This window comes from Typopeltis vanoorti, chromosome 10 (genome assembly GCF_054136105.1).
Source record: "Typopeltis vanoorti isolate ZY-2024b chromosome 10, IOZ_Tvanoo_1.0, whole genome shotgun sequence".
Classification (NCBI taxonomy): domain Eukaryota; kingdom Metazoa; phylum Arthropoda; class Arachnida; order Uropygi; family Thelyphonidae; genus Typopeltis; species Typopeltis vanoorti.
Window position 1 is genome coordinate 38,270,591 of NC_143558.1, and position 18,660 is coordinate 38,289,250.

Below are 18,660 nucleotides of genomic sequence, written 5' to 3' on the forward strand. Positions count from 1 at the left end.
ACTCCATAGGATACTGAGCAAGCTTTTATTTTCTCAAAAGTTGTCTTTCATAAGCAGAACCTCTTATAGCTTTAATTATAATTTTAAACTAACTTTAATGTCAAAAATGCATGGAATATCAACTTGTGCAAAAACCTTTGGAATGATTTAACTGTGCAAGTCAAGACCTTACTGTACTGAAAAATAATTAACCATAGCAAACGATTTACTATAACTATCGAATTATTCAGGTTTTGTGACCACATTTTTATTAAAAAAGACTTGTTTAGTTTTAAAAAACACAGTCTTTTAATAAAAATGTGGTCACAAAACCTGAATAATTCGATTGAACTTCTTAACCACAGAAACCTCCACATGATTACTATAACTATTTCTGTGATCCTTACACGTTTGTTATAATAAGAGGTAATACTATTTCAATTCAGAGTATCCTTCTTAAAGTGGATGGTCTAAACCAGAGATGGCTAAACTTTATTTTACTACATACTACATCACTTTCAAAGAATGAAGTGCCACGATCAGTTTTTTCATGGCAACTGTGAACTGTAATTTGGCCATGTGTGACAGATATCTATTTTTTTTTTTATTCCTATGTAAAATTAATCCCTATGTAAAAAAATTACATAGGGATTAATTACTGAACATGAACAACACAGAATTTGAAATATTAACTAAAATTTATTTATTTATTTCATGTGCAAACTACAGAAAATGTAAGAGCATACATATATGTATGTGTGTGTGATTAAACACATACATTTAAAGAAATAGACATTAAAATTGTCATTGTCTGTGTAGCCCCATCTGGCCATATTCTGCTTTGATTTGCCCATTCCAGAATGAAGTCTATTCAATATCTTCCATCTTTGCCAGTCAAGATGTAAGTCGGAAGGAACAGATTTGTTCAGAGCCTGTGTAGCCACATTATTCTTGTCCACATTATATATGTTCTTGCCACATTATTAACCTTGCAGCTTTTATGGAATCAACCAACGGTTCCACTCACTGAGTGAATAAAACTTTTCCTTGATCTTAGCCTCTTATGTACTGCAACATGTCCATACAAAAGATGCCTTCATCATTTAGTTGTTGTTTCCGCTCATATCTACCCTGTGTAGTCCTGATGTGAGGAGATGCAATATCAGACAGTGAGTATAGATGGTCAATTTTTGTGCGGTTATGGCAGCCGGTAATATGTCGACATGTTTCATTAAGAACCTTGTCAATAATTTTGACATGTGATGACCTTTCCTAAACAGGGCTAGCATATTCGGCTGTCGAAAAGCAGAGTGCCAGTGTGCAGAGGATGTGCAGTACTTGTGGTTTTGCACCCCACCGAGATGATGTTAATAGGTGCAGAATATTATTATGTGCTTGAGTTTTACCTGCTGTCGTCTCTATGTGTCACTTATAATTTAGGGTCCTATCTAGTGTAATACCTAGGTAAGTTGGATTTGGATAACTAAAATGAAATGATAATATTAAAAAAGATAGGCAAAATCAATTAAAAAGAGTAAATGAGGTAGTAAATAAACCATAAAAATGACTTGATTTAGCATTTTCACACCAAGCAGAGTAGTAGGTAAAGTACCTTAACTAACAATGACACATGAGTGAAAATAGCAAACTGTGTAAATCTCATTATAGACTGACACAAAAAATGCAGAGTTTCATCACCTTCAGATCCAGAGGGGTGCTGTAACTCAAAAATATCCATAGGTCAAACCATTATGTTGATCAGGTGTAACACAGTCATATCTATATGTATCTTCTACATCTGATGAGACTGTTTGATTTTGATGGTAGAGATAGAGTTTCAGTAGATGATGGGGCTAGCCTTTTTTTTGGAAGTACTTGTCTAAGGTTGCATGTGAGCCAGATTGTCTTTTCTCTATAGATTTTCATGTAACAGGCATAATCCCTTACAATGTTAGCATTTACTTTTGAACCTTTTGAGACTTTACACTCAATGATGGATTACTCTTCAGGAGCATCTTCTTGCCTCTGCTCTTCAGATGACAGAAGAGCTTCATTGCTAATAATAGTACTCTACAAGTTCAGCTACATTTGTAGCTCCACTTCCAGCTTTAACCACTCTGTCATCTCTACAGTATTGTTAGTTACTTCAGGTACAGGATTTCCTAAGCCTTCAAAAATCATCTAGCAAATGTGGACATAATTTCTAAAGACACCTTTCAGCATAGAGATTAACATCATTCCATGCATCCCATATAGCCTTCATGCCATCTAAGATTGCAAAGCCTTTCCAAAATTTCCTGATAACTTCTTGCCCAATGCCTCATTTGATGTCTATTGATGCAATATATTTGCTGAAGGTTCTTAAGTAGAACAGCTTGACGATGGCTATGACACACTGATCTATGGGCTGCAGTAGTAAGGTGGTATTGGGAGGTAGGAATATCACTCGAAAGTTAGGGTTCAGATCATCTAATATTCAAGGGTGGGCAGGAGCAATGTCTACAAGATGAAACTTTGAAAGGAATATTCTTCTCCTTACAATAGCCTTTCATCTCTAGTACAAAGAAGTTGTCAAACTATTCTTCAAAAAGTGCTGCAAGTTACCCCATGCTTTCACATTAGACCTCCATTGTGCTGGAAGTCTAGTTTTAATATAGTTTTTCAAAGATCTGGGGTTTTCCGAATAGTAAATTAACATAAGCTTTAAGATACCAGAATCACTGGCACCTTACAGAAGGGTTAGCTTATCTTTAGCTGGATTAAAGTTTGGCATAGTTTTCTCCTCTTTTGCAATGAATTTCTTCTCTTTGGTTTATGCAGATGATGTTCTATTACTTAACATACTGAGAACAAGTCACCAGGGTTCTCTAACTAAATTGCATAATAGCTGTAGCAAAGTTGCCATGAAAATCAGTAATAAAAAGACCAAACAATGAACATAGGCAGTAACATAGAAAATTTCAGGTGATTCTCAATGGAGAACATCAAGTGAAATGTTTCTGCTATTTAGGCAGTTTTTAGTGAAGAAGGCAAATTAAATGTAGAACTAGACCACAGCTAGGAAAGTAATAAGAAAAATTAGGAGAGCAAACAGATGGCATCAATGACAGAATCATATTAAAAATGAAGATATTAGAAAGGAACTTGACATTGTTAGCATTCAAGAATGTGTAAGCAGAGCTAATTTAAGGTAGTATGGCCACTTAAACAGAATGGGAGGGGAATGGTAAGTAAAATTGGTGTTTGATGCCAAGATGATAGGAAAGACTCAGAGGAAGATCAAGGTTACAAAATGATGGATACTGAAGTGCTGAGAATAAGACTAATTGGAGACAAATTGTTGATAAGAGATTAGTAATAATGTAAACTTAATCATACAGTGTTGTCACAGTAGCCTGAACACTCCTTGAGAGTGTATATCAGGAAAGTGATGATATTTGACTTCTCAGTTGATTATATCAACTGTGAATTTATCTGTTATGTCAAGACTCCAATATTATCAGATCTTACTTTTCTAAGGCACTTCTGATATCTGCAGTTTCCAGTCTTTGATCAAGTGTTTTATTTCTAATCCAGGTTTCAACACCATCTTGTATATAACTAGTTTAGTGTTTTGAATAATTTCTCTCTTATTCCACAAATTTATTTGGTTGTTTCCCTACCATACCAGCTTTTCTAAATCAGTTGTCTATTTCCAAATTTAATTTGCCATCTTCACAATTTGTATTCTTATTGGTTAAACCAAAAAAAAAAAAAAAAAAAAAAAAATGATGGTACAACATGACAAAATTTCATGCTGGCTGGGACGTCGCCCGGTTAAACAAGGTCCCCGTTGTTTATGTCAGGGAATCAGGACGAACAGCGAAAAGTTTGTTACTGGAGCAAATCTGAAAACACACCCCAACTCAACATCACCAGAGTTAAAGATCGGTACTAACAACATAAGAAGCCTGAATGGCAAAGAAATGGAGCTAGCCGAGGAATTAGATAAGTACCAGATCGACATAATATGGGGGTTACTGAAACAAAGAAGACAAAAACTGGCGAGATCTTTCTGAGCAATAAATAAAAAATGTTATATTCAGGCAATGACAATCAAGAAAAGAAGGAGTAGCCATAGTATTCAACACAAAATATGAGGCTAATCCTCTTACATGGCAGGCAGTCTCAAGTAGAGTGATGTGGGCAAATATGAGAATGGGGAACTGGACAATGAGACTTATTTGTGCCTATGGCCCCACAGAAGGTAAAGGTAGAAGTGGAGGAATTTTTTGATGCTTTAGAAAAAGCAACTGACACAATGAAAAAGGAAAAGTTGGTCCTTGTTGGAGATCTGAATAGCAGAGTAGGAAATGAATGTCAGACATACAAAAATATTTTGGGAAAATTTGGAGAAAAGAGCAAAGCTAATAATAATGGCAAATACCTGTTGGATTTCTGATCAGGACATGGACTGGTTATTACTAATACCATGTTCCAACATAAAAATGTGCATAAATTCACATGGAGAGAAGAGGCAAGGAATAAGAAAAGTCTTATTGACTATGTTATTGTTGATAGTGATGTTTTCTCCCTGGTGCAGGACACGAGAGTGTACAAAGGATTTGAAATTGGAAGCGATCACTATTTAGTCTTGAGCAGGATAAAATTGAATTTCATATTGAAAAGAATAACATGTAAGAAAGTTTTAAAGCGAATAAAAGTTGAGCAGCTCTCAGATGTGAACTGTAGACTAACATATACAAATATTATTGAAAAAAAAAAATGAAAGCGTTTGAGAACAGCAACCAAACCTTGGAGATTCAGCGGCAAACCTTGAAGAAAACCCTGATTGATCCAGCCAGAGAGGCATGTGGTGAGGTTGTCTGCAAGGATAGAAAAATAAGAACTCCATGGTGGTTAAAGAGGCAGTGAAGGAAAAGAAAAAATTAAAGGATTCACAGGAAGTTAAAGAGGCAGTGAAGGAAAAGAAGTAAGCATATCAAAAGTTCCTGTCAAAGAAGTCAGCTTGTGCTCTTAGAGAATATAGAGACAATGTAAAAAAGCTAAACACTGTGTAAAACTAGCTAAACAAAAGTCATGGGAGGACTTTGGCAAGAACATAGAAAATAAATATCAAGGTGGCGGCAAAATATTCTGGAGGTTGTTGAAGAAGCTTAGGAATGGAGGAAAGAGTGCTGTAAAAGGAGTTAGAGATGATAAAGGTGACATAAAAATGGGAGAAAAAGATATCCTTGAAGTAGGGAGCAATTACTTCGAAAAATTGCTAAATGAAACAAGCGGTTTTTTTACCACTGTAAAAAAACACTGACTTTGCCTGGTCAGTGTTTTTTTAGTGGTAAAAAACACTGACCAGGCAAGCTGTCAGGAATACATATCCATACTTGAAGAAAAAGCCATCAAAAGCTTGAAATGTGGAAAGGCAGCAGGAGTAGATGATATTCGACCAGAAATGCTGAAGTATGGTGGTATATAAGTCTTACAGTGGCAACACTGCATAGTTCAGAAAGCCGGGACAGAGGGACAAATTCCCGATGATTGGAGTAGAGCTCTAATAGTGCCCATATATAAAAAGGGAAATAAAACTGAATGTGGAAATTACAGAGGTATTTCCCTACTAAGTGTTCCTAGCAAGATCTATGTAAGTATACTTGAGAAACGGTCGAGAAGAATTGTGGAAGAAAAGCTTGGTGAAGAACAAGCTGGATTCAGGCAAAATAGAGGCTGCCAGGATCAGATCTTCACTTTACGACAAATAGTCGAGAAAGCATGGGAATATAACAAAGATCTGTATATAAGTTTTGTCGATCTGGAAAAGGCATATGACAAGGCACCAAGAAAGAAGCTATTCAATACGCTAGAGTTATATGGTGTCAATGGGGCATTATATCAAGCAATACTTAGTCTGTATTTGAGTTGTAAGTCTGCAGTTAGAATTGAAGGATGTATAAGAAGATGGTTTAATGTTAAATCTTGTGTTAGACAAGGATGTACATTATCCCCTCTGTTATTCATTATCTATATGGATCACATTATGAAGGAAAGTGGTATTAAACATGATATCAGAATTGGAGATGTTAATGTCAGCTCTTTGCTTTATGTGGACGATGTTATACTTCTGAATAAATCCACTACAAGTTTGCAAGATGAAGAGAAAATGAAGAGAAAGTTAGCGAAAGGAAAAAAAATATTAATATTAGATTTGAAAGCCTGCAGGTTGTAATCTTTAGGAAGTACATCAGAAGGGAGACTATGGCAAAGACAGCAGCAAAAGGAATAGATGAAGAGAAAGAAAAGTTTGTTTTGTGACCTTGGAGTTGAAATATAAAATACTATTAACCATTGCACATTTTTAAACAGATTACTAAGCCATTTGAGATGAACAGTGACCATGGATATATCTGTTAGAAAATGCACATAAACAGCAGAAACTGAATGTTTCTGTGAATGAGAATTATATAAATTCATGATAGACACATCATTAATCAACCTAACTGCTATCTTCTGTACTAAGTGAAGATTTTTTTTGGAAGCTTGTAGGAATATTACAAATCTGGAGATTGAAATATAAAATATGACAATCTATAAGATTGTCAGATTTTATATTTCATTCTTCTAAGGCACTTCTAACTGCATCAATTCTATTATATTTTGGCCTTGTGGATCTCTTTCCTGGCATCAAACACTTATTTCACTAAACTTTCCTGTAGCATTCTTTAAGTGACCATACCACTAGAGATTAGCTATTTTCATGCATTCCTAAATGCTAACAATGAGAATTCCTATTCATCTTCATTTTTAATATAATTCTGCTATTTGGTTCTATCTGCCAGCTAGAGGAACTTGTTTTTAAGGCTTTCTTCACTCAATTCCCAAGTTATTTGATATCTCTAAAATGGGCCAGCAGCAGGTTTTTTCCTCCTGGAAACTTTGGTTTTTTGTGCCATAAACTCAAGAAAAGGCCATAGAATCCACACTGTTTCAGACATTAAAAATATTGTGTTAGGGATCACGAGATGGTGCACTTCTTAGTTGTCTGTGCCTTCGCTGGATGCCACTTAAAATTAGTGATAGCCTTGAGCCAGCGATTTCAGATTGGCTACTAGTGCAGATTGAACTGTCCACTCATTCTCCAAAAGTTAGGGGTTAGGGTTAAAGTGGCCTTGCCTACTCCCTATAAGGGAATAAAAGGAATTTGCTATGAGTTTTCTTTTTTTTTTTTTACCTGTCATTCATGTTATCTTGCCTAATGTTTTTTTTTCAGAAATCTTATATCTGTGGTCTCAAGTCTGATCAACTATTTCTAACCCAGCTATCAGATCCATAACTTAAAACTGGTTTGAGCACAGTCTTGTACACAGCTAGTTTAGTGTGTGATTAATTTCTCTCTTATTCCATTTTAAATTCTTCAGTTCACATCCATCATACAAGATTGGCTTATTCTGTTGTCAATTTCCATATTTTGTCTTTTTATTGCGGATAACATGCATATCGTGTTACAGAAGTGATTGAATGTAGATGTGAAATTCTGCAGATTGGTAATGGATTAATATAAAAGTATAACATTAGAAGCACAAGGTAAAGAGTTCACACGACCAATTTTCATATCTAGCCTAATGCTACTTTCATTCATAATGTGATCATATAAATGGTGAATAACAGTACAAATAGCATGTACCCCTATCTTGCAAGTGATTTTAGATCAAACTATTTTCCAACAACCTCCAGAATATCTTGCCAATATCAAGAAGTGGTAAGATATTCTGGAAGTTGTTGAGGAAGCTCAGAAATGGAGGAAAGAGTGCTGTAAAAGGAATTAGAGATGATAAAGGTAATTGAAAACAGGAGAAAAAAAAAAGATATCCTTGAAATATGGAGTAATTACTTTGAAAAACTGCTAAATGAAACAAGCAGTGATGACAGCACAGTGGTAAAAAACACTGACCAGGCATGCTGTCAGGAATACATATCCATACTTGAAGTAGAAAAAGCCATCAAAAGCCTGAAATGTGGAAAGGCAGCAGGAGTAGATGATATTCGACCAGAAATGTTCAAGTATGGAGGTATAAAAGTCGTACAGTGGCTGCACTGCATAGTTCAGAAGGCCTGGACAGAGGGACGAATTCCAGATGATTGGAGTAGAGCTCTCATAGTACCCATATATAAAAAGGGAAATAAAACTGAATGTGAGAATTACAGAAGTATTTCCCTACTGAGTGTTCCTGGCAAGATCTATGCAAGTATACTTGAGAAACGGTTGAGAAGAATTGTGGAAGAAAAGCTTGGTGAAGAACAAGCTGGATTCAGGCCAAATAAAGGCTCTCAGGATCAGATTGTCACTTTAAGACAAATAGTTAAGAAATCATGGAAATATAACAAAGATCTGTATATAAGTTTTGTCGATCTGGAAAAGCATATGACAAGGTGCCAAGAGACAAGCTATTCAAAATGCTACAGTTGTATGGTGTCGTTGGAGCTTTATATCAAGCAATACTTAGTCTTTATTTGAGTTGTAAGTCAGCAGTTAGAATTGAAGGAAGTACAGGAATATGGTTTAATGTTAAATCTGGTGTCAGACAAGAATGTACATTATCCCATGTTATTCATTATCTATATGGATCACATTATGATGGAAAGCAGTATTAAATCTGATATCAAAACTGAAGATGTTAATATCAGCTCGTTGCTATATGCAGATGATGTTATACTTATAAATAAATCTGCTACAAGTCTGCAAGATTCCCTGACTAAATTGAATAACTGTTGTAATAGATATGGTATGAAGGTCAGCATTAAAAAGAAAAAGACAGTGAAAATAGGCAAGTCTATTTTCATTTTACTTGTTTTACTTGGAGAAAAAGTAAAACATTTCAGCTACTTAGGCACGATTATTAGTGAAGATGGTAAGTTAAATATGGAAATAAAGAACAGAATCAACAAAGCTGGTATGGTAGGAAGTCAACTGAATAAGTTTATATTGAATAAGAGAGAAATCAGCCAAAACATAAATTAGCTGTATACAAGACAGTGTTTAAACCAATTTTAACTTATGGATCTGAGAGCTGGGCTAGAAGTAAAACACTTTACTAAAGACTAGAGACTGCAGATACGAGAGTCCTGAGAAAGAAAGAATAGGGAGCATGAACAGATGGCATCAATGGCAATATCATATTAAAAATGAGGATATTAGGAAGAACTTGATATTGTCAGCATCCAGGAATGCATTAGCAGAGCTAACTTCAGGTGGTATGGTCACTTAAGCAGAATGGGAGAGGAAATATTAGCGAAACAAGTGTTCTCTGCCAGATTGGCAGGAAAAAGACCCAGAGGAATTCTAAGATATAGGTGGAGTGATACAGTAAAAAGTGCCTTAGAAGACAGAAATATAAGACCTGATAATATTGGAGTCTTGACATTTAACAGACTGATTTGGAGGAAAATTGTAGATAGGAAGTTAGTAATGACGTAAATTTTTCATTTAGTACTATTATATTGTAAAAATAATCATATTAAAAATTCTGAATATTTTTACGTATTAATTATGCTTGTTAGTTTTGTTTTCATACACGCAGTGTCTGCACTTGTGATGTGCTCGTTATGAAAATATTATATTAGAAGTAACATGTAAAGAAGTAAAAAAAAAATTTGATGTACTTACTAAACTGAATATTTTTGTTACTTATAAGAAAGTTTGTTGTGGTTTAAAAATGTTGAATTTTGTGTTTTGTGAAAGACTTTCTCTTAGCGCTAATGGATACAGCGAGTCAGCCATTTTATTGCAGTGCGTAGTTTCTGACTTTTGTGGAGTGCACATGCTCCCGGAGAGGATTTGATGTGTGATTGACAGCTGACAAGGAAAGCATTGCGTATCCAAGTAACGGTTGTAAACAAGAGAGCGTTCGGAAGTTTTTAGAACACTGGCCGGTAAATATTCAAGTTGGAAGGAACTTGATTTTTTTTGTGTGTGGCAGTTGGAAGAAATTTCATAGTGTATTCCGAAAAGGGAATAGTGGAAATAATAGGTTTCAAGGAGGAATAAGTAATGAATAAAAGGAAATCTTGAAACTGTAAGTTTTTTTTTTAAGTGGAAAAAGTTAAAACTGTCATTTAGTATTGTGAATGAAAGAAGAACTTGTTGCTTACATTCTAAAGTGAATTGTTTTTCTTAGAGAAAATATTGATAAGGAAAATCTATAAGTATTAAGGATGCCTGAAAGTGAATGTTTAGAAAATCTATTGATTAAGAAGATTTATAGGTATTAAGGATGCCTGATCTGATGAGTATTGCTACTAAAAGGAAACAAGATTTAGTCAAGAAGACTTTTATGTGTGTTACATTGATTGATGAAAAGGATCCTGAAATTGAAGTACAGAGCCGTGTAACTTCTGAAAAAGAGCCTTAACAGAAAGAGAAAAAAGACTATGAACATTTTTTTGTGATTGTGAAAGAAAAAGTGTTTAGTCTTAAGAGTAAGTTTATATTTTTAAATAAGGCCTTGGATCCATATAATCTGTAGTTATAGTCATGTATTATTGCTAGAAGTGTATATATATTGTTTTAGTTTTATTAAATGTGTTTATTTTGAAATTGGTTTTGAGTCAATGATTAGCTGGATTCTGAAAGAGAGAGTTAAAGTCATTGCACCAATTGGAGTGAACTTTTGTGCAATATAATAACATATAGGGACACTCGGAGTCAAAATAAAAATAATTGTTAGTAAAAGAGATTTATATAATAATTCACCTCATAAGTATATAGTATAATTATTAACAAAGGCACAGCCGGTAGTTAATATACTATATATATATATATATATATATATATATATATATATATATATAAAAGAGGGAATATTTAAATCAAAGAATAAAATTAACAATATCCTGTACACCTGTTGAGGGTATATATATCAGGAATTTGATGATGATTATTTTCCTGTGACATCTTCAATTCTAACAGCTGAATTACAAAAAAATATAGATGCACAGTTCTGTATAATGTTCATTTACACCATATAACTATAGCATTTTGGAAATGTTTCTCTTGGCACTTTGTTGTATATTTGGTTACTCCACCTCCCAAAAAAAAAATAATATTCCCATGATTTCTCAGTGAAAATCCTATCCTTAGAATTTGGCCATTCCACAATTTTTCTTAGCCTCTCTTCAAGGGTGCTTGCATAAATTTTATCTAGAATACTCAGCAGGAAAATTCCTCTAATTCCAATGTTCTGTTTTTCTGTTTAACCAGTCGTTAGTAAGGTGGAGTGTCACAGACCCCAAAGATTTTAAATTGACTATAACTTTTTAACAACGCATGGCAGTGAGTCATGCCTCAGTATAGCTTCCCCTCCCGTAACCCACTACTCAACGCCATAGACAACAGGCTGTTGCATGCAAGCAAGTTTAGTGTGCAGAGGTATAAAGTGTGCTTTGGTCCACCAGACCCCTTACCAAAAGTGTGACTATATTTACTTCCGAAAAGTAAGTTGTTTTCACGTATATTCTACTAAAATATTATCATTACTGCTGTGTCTTCTATATTTTTACATACCAACTATAAGCAAATACGTTTTCATAAATATTTAGAGGGTATTTTGATAATAATATCTTTTTTTTACCAGATGAGTTACTAGCAGGGAGAACAGAGCTTATGTCAACTTACAGATGATGCTTTGACAGATGAGGAGCCATTTAGCAGAGATGATAGCAAAATTGATTTAGAATTAGTAACCATGAGTCTGATATAGAACAAGACTGTGAGGAAGAATCTTCAGAGGAAGAATCCACAGAGAATCCACTAATATTGATTAAAAAGATATGGATTTCTATAATATACTACATTATTTGGGTGGGTCTGTGGAAACCCACCTTACCACTTTTTTTACATTTTCCCACCTCACCAGCACCAGGTTAATACAACCACATCTGTAACAATAAATTACACAATAACCACAGTAATAAACTTTAATGAAAGTACAGATATTTCATACTGAAAATAACAGTACAGTGTGTACTAAAGATAAGACGGCCACAGCTGGATTACCGTGCCCAAAATTGGGTCACTTAGGTTTCTTGGGGATGAGGAAATGGTGGAGAGGATCGAGAGTGGAGTGACCAAGATGGTGAGTAGCCTGTGGAATGCTCCCTATGAGAGAGTGAGGATTTGTGTATTACAAAAGTTGGATGATAGGCAAAAAAGGCAGGAGGGGGATATGATAAAAATATTTAAGTTATTTGAAGGATTTTATAGGACTGATACAGTGGAAATGTTTCAGCACTTAGCTAGAGGGAGCACAACAAGAAGTTATCCCTGGAAGTTGGTAAGAATGTGGTTAGCAAAGGTATCAGGACTAGACTTTTTGCCTGGAGAGTGGAGAATTAAGAACGGGTTGCCTGAGTCAGTTGTAGGTGCTTTGTCTGTTAATGCCTTCAAGGAGAGATATGATAGATATTGTGTTGAGAGTTTGGGTCTCCCACAATGAGTCTTAGGCCTCCATGAAGGTGTCTGTGCAATAACAACATTTACTTCACCTGCCTTCTGCATTTCAGGTTTCTGGCAGTTTTTTTTCTTACTGAATTATCAATATATAATCTTGACTGCATTTCTCTCGAATTTCCTATGACTGTGCTGTCACTTCTTGTTTCATTTAGGAATCTTTCAAAGTAATTACTCCACATATCTGAAATACCTTTGTCTTCAGTTTTCATGTCACCTTTATCATCTCCAATTCCTTTGACAGTTACCTTACCTTCACTTCCAAGCTTTCTTCAAGCATCCAGAACATTTTACCACTTACTTGATATTATCTTCTATAGTCCAAAATTCTTCCCATAACTTTTTTTAGCTGCTTTTACACACTGTTTTGCCTTCAGAATTTTTTTTTTATCATTATTATTTCAAAGAATGTTGGTTTACTTTGTAGAAACTTTCAATATGCTTTCTTCTTTTTCTGGGACTGCCTCTTTAACTACTACCGAAGACCACCATGTGGTTCTGATTTTCCTACCTTTGCAGATAGCTTCACCATATGCTGTTTTCTCTCTTTTCTTCTCTCTCTCTCTCTCTCTCTAGCAGAATCAATCTTCTCTTCAGTCTGTCACTGAGTCTCTGTGATCTTGTTCTTTTTTCAAATTTTCATTCCCCTTTGAATGAGTCTGCAGTTCATCTCTGAAAGCAGCTCGACTTTCTTTCTAACTTTTGTACATGTTCTTTTCAATATGAAACTGATTTTATTTGGCTCAAAACAAAATGGTAATCAATCACTTTCTATTTCAATCTCCTGTATACTCCACAGTTCTGAACCAGTATAAAGATATTGCTATCAACAACACTAGTCACATTTTTCTTATTTTGACTTCTCTGCATGAGAATTTGTGTACCATTCTCTGTTGGAACACAGTATTAATAATGACTAGTTCATGAACATGAAGAGATATCCAGTAAGTATTTATTATATTTGCTTTGCTCTTTTCTCTGAACATTCCTAAAACATTTCGTTATATCTGGTATTCATTTCCTGTTATGCTGTTTCAATCTCCCACAAGGATCAACTTTTTTTTTTTTTTTTTTTATGTCAGCTGTCTTCTCTAATGATATGAACAATTTCTTTGCTTCTTCCTTAGTAGAACCAAACCTTCTATAGGACAGACACAAATAAGTTTCCATTTTGATGTCTGCCCACAGCACTTGATAGTGCTTGCCATTCAAGATTATCATTTTCATGTTTAGTATTGAATATTAAAACTCCTTCCTTTCTCTGATCATCATTTCCGAACATATCTTGTAGTTGCAATTTAGAAGAATCCCACCTGTTTGTCTTCTTGGTTTCCATAACACCAATTATGTTGACATGAGTTTACTTCTTTTCCAGTGATATTTTTTGCATTGCTGATGACATTCCAGTTAGCATGACATTTCATGTTGTACTATCTCTGTCCGTTGACTGATTAAATACAGAATACAACATGGTTGGCTAAAAACCCACAAATTGTCATCTAAACTTCACTTGTTAAATGTCTAGATAGATAACTACTAATCAGTATACCAGATGAAAGTCAGGACTTCTGACATTAAGTCAGAAGCTCCAAATGGTCTTCAACATTCCTCGAAAGGCTGTGTGGATGTCTCCTCCAATTATCCGGCTTTGAACCTCAAGTATCTCTTCAGGTTTTAACATTTTGGGGATCTGATTATACCATAAGTATCATCCACAAAATATTACTTATGTTTACTAAATAATATTTATTCTTAATTTCATGTCATCAATTACATTTTAATTGCATGTTAAGTCGTGGATTCATTCAAGTACATACTTTGACTGTTGGGCATAGATACTTACTATGATCTAGCTGACTGCATTTTAATGAAATTCAGCATTTGGGATGTTTGCATAACTAAGTACCATTGTATTTGAATTAAGGAGAATTAAGGAATTCTCCACCATTACATTAATATGCTCATGGATTATGGATTTGTGAAGTCATCTCAACTGTGATTTACACAGACTAATTTTGTTGTAAAATTAGGCAAAAATTTTACTTTTGCCAAATATGCTATTATACAGATATGAATAAATAAACTGAATCTGCAGGTGGCAGGAACACTGGTCTCAGCCATTGTTGTAATGAATGATGTCACTACACAAGAATGCTAGTGCACTGAATAGACAAATATGCACAAGCATTTGTGCATAGCTATCTGTTGTTAACTATGACTGTTTACAAGGCTGTGAGCCATCTGTATAAACAGAAAATATAGGTTTGGGGATGTTTAGAATGACTGAAAAGTAATAAGATATTTTCTCAGGCCCAGATAAGTGCAAAAACCATCCTTATGGATTATACACTGCTTGGAAAGAATTTAAAAGACACCAAAGCATGAAAAGCAAACAGCCATGATGCCCACCTTAATAAGATGTAAGAGATCCTTTCACACTGCAGTAATCCTACTGGACATACTTTTTGTAAGCATACCAAGTGATCAATGGGAATTTTGGACCACTCTTCCTGTAGGCATGTAATGAGATCCTGGATTGTTGTGGAGCAGATATCCCTTGACCTCACCTTATGCTCCAGTTCATCCCACAGATCAATAAGGTTGAGATCAGGGTTCTGTGAAGGCCAGTCAAGTGTAGCAAAGTTCATGTCCACAAACGACGTAGTTGCAGCAGCCTTATAACACAGTGTAAAAACTTGATGTAGCTTAAAAATATCAAAGTGCTTTACATCAATTTTTACATAGGTCAAGTCCCATGAGAATGTTGTAAAAATAACTCGTTTGTTTTTACAAAATATATTGTCTAGTACAAAATATATTTTGTACTGGATATTTTTGTAAATAACCCTTTGGAAGTTAACTGTATATACTCCTTTAATAAGAATACTTCAGAGTGTTAAAAAACAAGGCAATGTTTTGCTGCCAGAGCTATTTGTAATAGATCTACATAGCAGCATAAGAAAGGTTGTTTATAAACTATGCATGTATGAGAAAGGCTTGCAAGTTCTGCACATAAACACCTCCAAAGTCAGTCAGAGAGGTTCAAACAACTTTCCGATGGCCAGAAAATTACAATCGACAGAAAGCTCGGAAGAGAACAAAGAGCTGACTGAACTTGAAACTTAAGATGAAAGAATCATGCCGAATTCTTCGGGGGGGTTACAAACTTCGTGTGAGGTCTTAGAGAAGGATAATAAAAAGGGACAGAGCCAAGCATAGAGAAGTTGCCCGGTTCCATACGTCGCCAGAGAGAGAGAGAGAGAGAGAGAGCTTTCCGGTTTCAGACGTCACCAGAGAGACGGAGCTCCCTGCTTCCAGTTGTCCAGGCATTTCGGCAATCCCAAGCCAGAGGAGAAGAGCCAATGTAAATTCCCAAAGCAGAGAGTTGGCAGCAGTTTCATTTATTGGAAGAGCTTCCAGTTGCCGAGAAGAGAGAAGGATCTCATTCGAGAGTCAAAAGAGACAGTTGACGGTAGTTACAGTTTCTTAGAGGCAGGAGTTCAAGCTATTGGAGATGGCAGAAGAAAGAGCCAGTTGTCCAGGCATTTTCGGCGAGCCAGAGCAGAGGAGAAAAGGCGATGTAAATTACCCGAAGCAGCTTCGCTCGAAAGTTTTTCTTTTCGCCGTGGGAGAACAACATTTTTCCGGAGCTGTATAAGTACCACATGCCGCTGTTTACAGCCGGCTATTTTTCCGATGAGATTCTACTGAAGCCAAATTTCCTGAGGAAGCTCAAGATCTGAGATGAAAGAAATGCCATAAGACTGTAGTGAAAGACATTTGACTGAATGTGCAATGCACTTTTGTAAGTTAAAACCTTTTGTATATTCCTTCTCATAGTAGGTTGTAGATGGACTTTTAAGAGATTGTTCAATAATAGTAAGAATTGTCATTAAGAGAATTGATTGGCATATTGGAAGTTGATATAAATTTTGTAAAGATAACTTAATAGAGAGTAGCTGACCTCTTTGTAAGTAAACTAGAAGTTTTATTAGGCTAAAGTTAATTAGTTAAAATAAATAGGTTATAATTTATGCTAAAGATTTTATAAATGGATAGAGAAAGCAATCTCCCTAATGTTTAAATTCATGTATATTTCATAGTAATGTAAATAAATTGTTTTGTTTTTTTTTTTGTTAAAAGAGTGCTACCCGTCTGTTTATTTTACAACTGCACTGTTCCTAAATAAAGTGGACACTTGTGAGCAGGAAACTAAGTGAGATAACCGAAGCGTAAAGTTAAGTAAAAGAACAGACCACGAGTCTAGACCAAAATACAAGAATAGACCAATAGTTTTATGCTAATTAAATAATATTAGTGGTGCAGTCTAAATTAATTAAATTTTCTAGCACCTTAGGCATAGGACTCTTAGCGCAAAGGGTAGATAAAAATAGTACGTAATTATAAGCAAGAAAGATTCAGAGAGAGAAAGCGCACACAGCTTATTTAGAATAACGGCACATAAAGATATTACATATAAGAAAATAAACCAAGAGATAATACAAATAATATTGGAAAACAACACCCTTCATTACAACAGCATATTGTCTTGCTGAAAGAGACAATGATCAATTCCAAAGGAACACCACAAATTAGGAAGCATTGCATTGTCCAGATACCTCTCAGAATTCATTGTTCTGGGCACAAGAAACAGAGGCCAAAGGCTAAACAAGGAAAAACAAGACTATATCATCACACCACCACCTCCGAATTTCATAGTTAGGGTTACACACTCTGGTAAGAGACATTCACCAGGCATCTGCCACACCCATCAGTCTGCTTGGTAGAGGGTGTAGCATGATTCTTCACTCCATAATACAACTTTTCAAGTTTCCACATCCCACTGTAAATGCTCTTTGCACTAAGACAATGCTGCATGTTGGTTCTGGTTATATGGGCTTGCATATTACAGCCCTACCATGGAAACCCATGTTGTGAGCTTCAATTCTGAATGATTATGTGCAGATTCATGTTCCAATCAATGCTGGAACTCTGCATGCAACGTGTCAGCCGACGAAAAGTAGTTTTTACGTATTATCCTTCATAGCACCCTATGGTCACGTTTCAGTGAATGTGGGAGGTCGTCTCATTCACTGCAGATAGCACTTACAATGGACTCCCTGCACTCCCATGTCAGTACAGTATCACTGATTGTTGACCTAGGATGGCCTAATTTGCCAAACAGACAGGATGCAACATGGCACATCCTATCACAATGCCTCTTTCAAACTCCTTCAGCTTCTTTCTCATAGCCATTTCACCAGAACACAGTTGCACTGACTTTAGAGCGTCATATTCCTCCAACAATTTATCCTGGCTACAAACACATCTCATTACATGGCATGATACACCTTGCTCACAGGGGGTCTGGGGTCTGTTGATTTCTTTCCAAACTGTGTATATATGTTTAATAATTTTTGTATTTCATTATTATGTTTATTTTGTTTTAGTGTAACATAACACTTCTAATTTGCATTGAAAATACCACCTGAAGTCCTCTGACTCTGTAAAGTTATATTTTCTACTGCAATAAAATCCATTAAAAATAAATAAATAAACTGGAACTAATACAAATTAAATTATACCTGGGGTGATTCAGTGTGGTTTGAGATGGGTATAGCAGTTGGTCCATCTTCGCATCCATTTGTTTCAGCTGATTTTTCCATAATCTGCCGCTTCCTGGCAATTCTGAGGTCTGTTGGTTCTTCCTCTGTCACTTCTGCAGCAGATATATAAGACTGAATAACCTCTACCCTGCTTTGCCGTTTTTCTTTTCTTTAAAGAAATTAAAAAAACATATTGAGAAAATAAAACTGCCCTAAAAAAAATAATAACTTCACAATTATAGTCCTCAAATGGGTAGATAGTTGTGTTGGTAATTCAAGTTTTTTTTTTTATTATTTTATTTTGTTAATACACAACACAAGAAAAAAATAAAATAAGTAATATTTAATTACTTATTTGCTAATATTTTGTTCATGTTATACCCAACATTTTCAGGGCACAAAGTAGTGTCACAGTACATAACAGCAACAATTAGTTAATAGATATCCACAGTACATAATAAATATCAGCTCCACATCGCATTTAAACCATATATCAAATTGGCAACTCTCATCCATTCACCTAAAGACAAACTCTTCTTTAAATCACTATGCATAATGAAGTGCCCTGTTCTTGTG

The 18,660-nt window shown here is 35.1% G+C and overlaps 1 protein-coding gene across 1 annotated transcript in view; it reads right to left on the reverse strand.

Annotated features, from left to right (window-relative positions):
• LOC150102348 (poly [ADP-ribose] polymerase tankyrase-like) overlaps positions 1–18,660 on the reverse strand; it is a 1,002,656-nt gene that overhangs the window by 951,934 nt on the left and 32,062 nt on the right. Inside the window, 1 exon segment of the mRNA XM_090399561.1 lies at positions 18,064–18,253. Coding sequence (XP_090255687.1) covers positions 18,064–18,253 — 190 coding nt within the window.